The sequence below is a fragment of the Nestor notabilis genome, unplaced genomic scaffold (genome assembly GCF_000696875.1).
Source record: "Nestor notabilis isolate BGI_N333 unplaced genomic scaffold, ASM69687v1 scaffold32883, whole genome shotgun sequence".
Classification (NCBI taxonomy): domain Eukaryota; kingdom Metazoa; phylum Chordata; class Aves; order Psittaciformes; family Psittacidae; genus Nestor; species Nestor notabilis.
The window spans coordinates 7,116-14,680 of record NW_009921128.1 but is presented as its reverse complement, the minus strand read 5'-3'; the positions used below and the strand labels follow the sequence as shown (position 1 = coordinate 14,680).

General features: G+C 42.7%; 2 protein-coding genes across 2 annotated transcripts; one reads left to right on the top strand and one right to left on the bottom strand.

Annotated features, from left to right (window-relative positions):
* Positions 1-178: 178 nt before the first annotated feature.
* Positions 179-1,209, top strand: LOC104402997 (chromosome unknown open reading frame, human C12orf65). Its single transcript, XM_010011014.1, has 2 exons — positions 179-454; positions 997-1,209. The coding sequence occupies exons 1-2, from the start codon at positions 179-181 to the stop codon at positions 1,207-1,209; spliced, it is 489 nt and encodes a 162-aa protein (XP_010009316.1).
* Positions 1,210-2,320: 1,111 nt separating this feature from the next.
* On the bottom strand, positions 2,321-6,979 carry CDK2AP1 (cyclin-dependent kinase 2 associated protein 1). Its single transcript, XM_010011013.1, has 4 exons — positions 6,955-6,979; positions 6,740-6,846; positions 5,788-5,914; positions 2,321-3,158 (listed from the first exon to the last, which is right to left on the bottom strand). Exons 1-4 carry the CDS (start codon positions 6,977-6,979, stop codon positions 3,091-3,093), a joined length of 327 nt encoding a protein of 108 aa, XP_010009315.1. The 3' UTR covers positions 2,321-3,090.
* Positions 6,980-7,565: the final 586 nt, after the last annotated feature.

Below are 7,565 nucleotides of genomic sequence, written 5' to 3'. Positions count from 1 at the left end.
CTTTAGAAGGTGTCCGGGGCGGCATCGTCCTCCGCGTCCTTCCTAGTGACACCGGGAACAGCCACTCATGTATCCGTGTTCAGAAAGCGGGATCTAGACCTTAAAACAAGGATTCTCATGGTAAACTCTCTTCCCCACTTCAGGTTTTGTTCCAGAGAAACTGCGTCCTCGTTTCTGTATGAATGTTCCGAGTTTATTTCATTTTACATCCTTACTGAGGGCAGCCCGAACGCCGGCCTGGAGGCCATGGATTTTGGGGAAGCGGCACTTCTCCCTACCCAGAGCGCCCTTACTTCAGGCATCAGGGAAAAAGAACTCTCTCAATCTCCTTGGACTAACTGAGGCAGAGTTAGAAGAACAGTTTGTGAGAGGCAATGGCCCAGGAGGCCAAGCCACGAATAAGACAAACAACTGTGTTGTCCTGAAGCACGTTCCATCTGGGATTGTAGTGAAGGTAATGAATTGGTTTATTCCATTAAGTTACAAACTGGCATCATGTCTTCCATTATATTAATGCATCATCACAGTGCAAATGCCGGGGAGGAAAAGTTTCTATGTAATGCAGAGAATCTCAGGCAGAAGCAAGTTTTGGCTATCAGAAATAAACTCCTTTGTTGTAGCTGCCTTTCAGAGGCAGCTCTCGCACTCCTGTCCCTCTTGTGAGTTACAGTGTCTTCCTTAACAAGTTGATCAGGTTCACTCTGCAGATTGTTTTTAAGCATTACTCTTGCCCGTGGATCCACTTCTTGTGGATTAATGCTTTGAAATTCATCTTTGCTTCCTCGTCACAAGGGGGAGACACTAAGTTAAACTCAGAAACAGCTCTCCAAGGTAAAATGGGAGCATTAAAGATTAACGCCAAAGCCAGTCTGACAAGTTACAGTAGCAGTGGAGGAGTTTCTTTACAGTAATGCCAGGAATGCATAGACTGAAAGGGAAAGCAGAAGAATAAAGAGATTAAAGTTCCAGTAAAAATACCCTATTGTATTTCTTCAGTGCCATCAAACGAGATCAGTGGAGAAGAACCGGAAGATCGCCAGAGAAATCCTGCAGGAAAAAGTTGACCTTTTCTACAAAGGTGAAGAAAGTGATGTTTTTAAAGAGAAGAAAGCATTGGAGAAGAAGAAGCAGGAGAAGAAAAGAAGAGCAAGGGAAAACCTAGAAAGGAAAAAGCTTTTTAAACAGATGGAACAACTGGATAAGCAATGAACATGTGAAATACAGACTTGCCTGAGTAGGGTAAGGGGAATGTTTGTCATTATACCTAAACCCAGGTTTCAAACTAACGGATGATGTAGGGCTCCCTCATCACTGCTAAAAGATGAAGTAGTGACCTTCCATTACTGTAAAACTGAAGTGATAAAAGCAGTTGTATTCCTGCTTCTGTCCCCCATCATCTCATTAATCACATTTAGCAATCAGTTTTCCTGCCAAGTTCAGAAGATGCTAAAGCAATCCTTGTTAAAAAGGAACTATAAACCTTCCATCACTGCTAATGGAGACCAGGAAAACGCAATAGATTTCCTTCTGCCTGGATGACACCTTGATGCTTCATAGGAGTTCAGATGCTTGGGGAGAACAAGCCTAAAACCAACCCTCACTCCTGCAAGTGAGTCATGTTCTTCCAGTTCAAGGGTAAAATTGGGTTATCACAGCTGAAGAACACGTGCTGGAAGCTGCCCCCCAAGGCAGCAGAATCCAGTTCACCCAAGCTGTGAAGTAGTTAACCTGACCTCTTAATACTGTATTTGCTGCAAGTATCCATAGTTCCGTATGTGTTAGAGAGCCCAGGCAGCCCACCTTCCTTAGGATTTAGATTTGATTGCATGATAGTGAATTACAGTTACTTACTACATTAAGCTCAGACATTGGGTATCTTCCCTCATTTCAGACAGTCTCCCATGTTCTGCAAATACACACAGCTGCATGTCCTTTGTTACTGTCACTCTGCAGCCACTAGCAAGGAATACTTTCCCATTTTAATCCCATTCACAACTCTGATTGCTTAACCAGAACTTCTCTTTCAATTCTGGACAGCACCTCACCAGCTGCCACCAAGTTTTGGCTGCCAGCATCAAAGGGAGAGAGCTTCAGGAAGTGAGGCCAGACAATGTGTTTTGAAAGGAGTAGAGACTACCAGCAACTGTAGCACCTTCCAACTGCATCCAGACCTGCCACGGGTGGAAACTCACCAGCCATCTGCAGGGCTGTTCCCTAGTTCCCTTCTCTGTTCCTGAACCTCCTGCATGAAGGTTACATTTGTATCTGTTGAGAGTTCCTGTTCCTGGAGTATGAATGTGATTAAAGTGACTGTACAGAGTTTTCATACAAACTGTTAATGAAAATAAGCTTTATTACGTCAAGTAATAAATACATACAAAGATGCAAATAACAGTTTTAGTAATTTATCCAGAATTTTCTTTTTCTTTTGGCAAATTTTAAACTGAAATCTCCAGCCTTGATGTAGAAATTAGCTTTCCGGGACCTTGTTATTATTTAATAGGTTTCCCTGTTTTCCATATAACTCATGCACTTTAAATGGACTTCAAAGCACTAACAGTCATGCAAATGTTTATGCAAAACGAACAAAAAAGGGAAAATAAGAGAAGGGGAAGGTTATTTCTAAGCAGGGTCTATGCTGTATGACAAAGTGTGACTTAGCAGACTACAAGGGACAGCATGCTATTCTGCATTCATTAAAACAAAATCCTTAGAGCTTATGTCAAACTGTGGAGGATTGACAGTTTGGGGTTAAGTGAATACAGTCAAAGGAAAAAAACCAAAAACCAGAATGAGACTGTGGCTGGATAAGAAGAGAACTGAAATAGAGCCTGGGAGAGAAAGAGCATTCCTCTGCATGCAGTTCAGTTTTCATGTTTTAGAAACATTTTCAGGGAGTTTTAATGTCTTTACAAAACGCAAACCCTCAGGAAGTTGAAAAATCCTTGTTTTCTCATTCTTAACTATACATTTTCATAAGGGTGAAACAAGAAAGGCAAAACATTCAAAATAAAGGAATTTGTCTGAATGTTTCAAGAGTCAAAAGGAATAAGTGTTACTTTTTCTTCATTCAGCAATGGAATGAGCGGGCTAGGATCTTGCATTTCGTTCCGTCTCAGCCAAGCATTCCCGAACTAATCCTCTAGCATGGATAATGCCTGCAAAAGAATTGGACACGTTTTCAGTCTTCTCATTCAGGTCACACTTGTAATGATGCTGCAGAGAAAAGTTGAGGTATTTCTGTCCTGAGTTGCCAAGGCTACCACAGAAAAAGGGGAGACCCCTCACTTCCCAAACTGCATTATAAATGGGAAAGGGGCTAAACACAAAGAGAGCGTGGTGAGGTCTGCAGGTCTGCAGTGACAGGTATATCTTGTGTGCAGTGCAGGCCTGTTGAAAATCAGCGACTTAATAGAAAGGGGAAAAAAAACCCATCTTGCCTCCCTGTGAGTTATTTTGCTGCAGTGGAGTGAAAAATAAAAGACACTGTTACCTGGGGAGTCATTTTAACAAGCTCCAAGAGTCTTAATGCCTTGGGATAGTTCTCTGAGAGGATGCACCAAAATCCAAGTCTCCGTAATACTGCTTCAACACAAGTTGTGTCTCTTGTAAGAAGGATTTTTTATGGTGTGTGCAAAAAGTTCCCTCCTAACACTGGCTCAGCTCCCAGTGTAAGTCATCACCACTTCACATGCTGCCACATCTACTCTCATCTGATAGACATAATGTGGAATTTTTCACTACAAGTCCTGTTGCCTTCAGTTCCAGCAATCTGGACCTCCATTCTTAATCCTGGAACTAAATCTAGATTCATGTTCACAGAGCTGCTGAAAGAACAGAGCCTGAGATGGATTTTAGAGATGAGAGACAAGACAGGTTTTTCTACTACAAACAAGGTTATCTTTTACTGACAGGACAAGATAGAAAGTGATTTCTCTGCTCAGTCATGCTCCTTAACAAGGTGGAGAAAGGACAATAACGCAAGAGATGAGGTTTATTCTCTATTTAGAGATAACAGATCCTGTTTCTGGAAGGCTGCTAGCCTGGATCACAGCAACAGCCTTTACATCCAAGGAGTATTGACTTGGTACTTGACAGGCACGAGGCTTTGCAGAGGGTTAAACTGACACAGACAAGTAAAACTGCATCCTGCAGCTGTGGGATGCAGAAACACGTACTCAAAGCCGTGCATCAGACCTGGATCTGGTGGCAGGATGCCCAGTTTATGCAGCAGAACTACCCTGAATGATGTAGAGCAGTGGGAATTTGGCCAGTTTTAGAGGTCAGCAGCCTCTGTGCTCAGGAGCAGGTGGAGCTGAAGACGTGGCCAGGGAGGCTGCAGTCACATGGGTTACCCTCAGTCACTTCTGCTCTCACACTTGCACATGCTCCCAAAATGGAAAGAGAGGTAGGCCTGTGACCAAAAGATGGCAGCAAAAAGTATGTATTTGGGATTCTTTGCAACACTGGCAAGTCACAGTGGCAGCACTGAATCTGAAACCTACCTTAGGGAACAAACTGAATACTCACTACGAGCAGCAGCAAAACTACTTCTCCTGACCAAACTGAGGATGTCTGCATCTCCCCCAGCCCCTCTCAGGTTGTCCCCATTAGCCTACTGCCATTCATGATCTATTAATACTGACTCAGGCAATGCAATAAAGAGACTCCAGCAACATTGATTTTAGCTGGGCCAGATTCCACTTACCACTCATCAGCAGACTTTATTGCATCCTTTCCCAGAACAGCTACTAGTCATTTTATTGCATGTCATGGCAGATATATTACTCTCCCATAATGGTTGAGCCTTAAATAAAGCTTTGTAGTCTTGGGTAAATGAAAGGGGGATTTGCAAGGTGGTGAAGTTAGTCTGCTACAATAACATTCCCATTCTGGGTTGAAAGCATGAGCCAAACCCAGCACAAGGACCAAGGAAACAGTAACTACATTATGCTGGCAAGGGACAGAACTGCCAGCACAACTGCTGTCCATGGCCTTTCAGGGTAATTTCAGGAGCTGGGGCAGTGGAATGTCCCACTGCTCCTTCAGAAATATCCCTCTCACGTCCCCTGCAGAGGACAATGTCAAGCTGATGTCAGCAGTGGGGCATGCAGAGGTTTCTTTTACACTGCAAGGAAAGGGCATTTATTACCCCTTTTAGCTGACAAAGCAAAGCTGGAAAGACCTATCAACCAGGCCTAAAAGCTTCAATGTCCCTCCCTGGTGGGCTCTTAATGACATCCATTGACAACAGGTAACAGAGTGGAGGAACAAATTTGTATGTTTGACATCTCAGTCTGCACAGCCCCCCCCCCCCCAACCTTTTATTCCCTTTTTGTAGCTCTCCATCAACCTTAGTGTGAAAATGCACTTTAGTAAAGCCTCTTGGGTCAAGTAGATGGGTGATGTACATGAGGAGAAGTAAACAATGCTTGGCCATGTATTCTGGAGACCAGGGAGGAAAGGAAAATAGAAGAGACAAGTCAGCCACCAGGAACCTGAAAGCACATATCCATTAGACACCTTATGGGTCTGAAAGAAGATGTGAAATACTAACTGAAACTCCCCTTGTGCACATGAAAGCCATTTTGTCACTGGTTTATCTATCAAATGCAGCATGAGTGGAGTATCCCACGGTTTCAGTTGCTCATTAATACACCCAGTTTAATGATGAGCTCAAAACAGCTGCCTCCTTTCAAAGGAACCAGTTGTCATAAAGCTGTACACAAGCAGTCAGTGCTCCAAGTGTATGGGATATGATTCTTTTTAAATAGATTTAAACATTACCTCTTTTTAGCCTCTCCATCGCGCTTTTACTCCCAGCGTACGTGGGTCTAATCTCTTTTCCTAGTTCTTCTATGATAGCTAGAAGTTCTGCATATTTGCTTTGTGGTACTTGGCTGCTGCTGGTCCCCTGTAGTTGAAAGCAGATTAATCTCAATCAAATACTGCTGCAAACAGAACAATTACAACAAACAGCAACTGGAAGCTCAGGGAGAAAAAGCCACTTTTTAAGACATTAAAATTTCAGGTTTATTATAGAAACATCTTTTGCTTTTTGTGGTTGCCACTATAGTTGGACACAATGCTACGTGCCCTTCAAAAATCAGGATCAATTGGGAGCATGCAGCTGCAAGGGAGGGAGCCTGGGTGAAACAGGAGCTAAAACAGAACTGCAAGAACAGCAAGCTGGGAATTGCTTATTTAACTCTGTTCCTGCTTCTTCAGTGTTTAGGCGTACCTTTTGTGGGGACGGCAGGAGAGTGAGCAGCAGATAAAGCAAAACTGCCTGTATCGTAAGGGAAACCCTATGAAGCCAAAAACATCTAATGAAAAGTTTACAGCCAGATTCCTGGAGCAGCCCACAGGACTGTGTGTGACACACACTTTATGGGACTAAATTTTAGAGTATAAATTTACTGAAGAGAAACATCATCCAAATAGTCATTTTTTAACAACTAAAATATGTGAAGAGCTCTTGTAAATCTCAACATAACTGAAGACATGTTTCACAGTGACTCAGATGGGATGGGACTAACAGTTAATTAGTAACCAATCTCACTCAGCACTCTGCTTAGTCTAATTTGATCCCAAGACATGTGTGATGAATCAGTCTGCCATTTGGGTTTGATTTCAGATCTTGGTGGGAGGGAGGAACACCTCAGATTACAGGCCACAATCCGGGCTACTATGCAGGGTCAGTGATCTGATTAAAGAGAAACAACAAGCAGAGCTGTACCTGCATCCCTTGTGTGTAGCCTAGAGATGGGGGTCCGTAGTCATTTATAAGCTGTCTGTATTGCGCGGACGTTGCCATACTCGTGGAGGGAGAGTGAACACTCCCAGCTGGAGAAAGAAAAGAGGAAAAACCACCCTGTTATCATCTAAAGATTAATTAGTCTGTTACATTGGGACACATTTTAATCACTTTTTGCTAAAGCTGTGACCTCTCACCTCTGTCTGAGCTCACTAATGACATTTCACAGGCACGGTATTTGCTAGGAAGAGAATGGTTAAATTAATGCTTCTCTCATGTTTGCTGTACATTTGGGAACAGCACAGCCTGCAACATTATCAGTGCAAATTGTTTGCCTAGAAGTGAAACAGAGTGTAGCATGACAGGTTGTTCTGCCTAGACAAACTGTAAATATTAAGGAGCCCTATTTTTGCAGATATACATTCCACATAGATGAGTCTAATGTACTGTGCTATTTTTACTTTTTCAGTGCAAGTTATCTGAAAGTAATTTTGCAACTCAAAGTGTCATCACATGGTCAATGCAAGTTACCCTCAGTACTATTTTCAGCCAATGCCAAAACTGTTCATAGGGAACAGTCAGTTGAGGTGCATCAGATCTGCTGCGCATTGTATGACACCGGAGGCGAGGACTGCTACCTTTATCCCTCTTTGTGTGATATCAAACATTTTTAGCCACACGAATTGTGCTGTGTAAGAAAACCAAAGGGAAAATAACATCACCTTGGGTTATGGTTACTTTTTTCTGAAGTTATAAAGGATTATATTTGGATCTACAGGGTTTTGAGTCAGCTGGGAGTTCCAAAAAC

Excerpts from the sequence above, each read along its gene's own strand:
- CDK2AP1 (XM_010011013.1), bottom strand. The coding sequence starts at position 6,979 with ATGTCATTAGTGAGCTCAGACAGAG. Across the intron at positions 6,847-6,954 it reads ATTAGTGAGCTCAGACAGAG|CTGGGAGTGTTCACTCTCCC; the intron begins GTGAGAGGTCAC and ends TTCTTTCTCCAG. Across the intron at positions 3,159-5,787 it reads GATGGAGAGGCTAAAAAGAG|GCATTATCCATGCTAGAGGA; the intron begins GTAATGTTTAAA and ends ATTCTTTTGCAG.
- LOC104402997 (XM_010011014.1), top strand. The coding sequence starts at position 179 with ATGAATGTTCCGAGTTTATTTCATTTTACATCCTTACTGAGGGCAGCC. Across the intron at positions 455-996 it reads CATCTGGGATTGTAGTGAAG|TGCCATCAAACGAGATCAGT; the intron begins GTAATGAATTGG and ends GTATTTCTTCAG.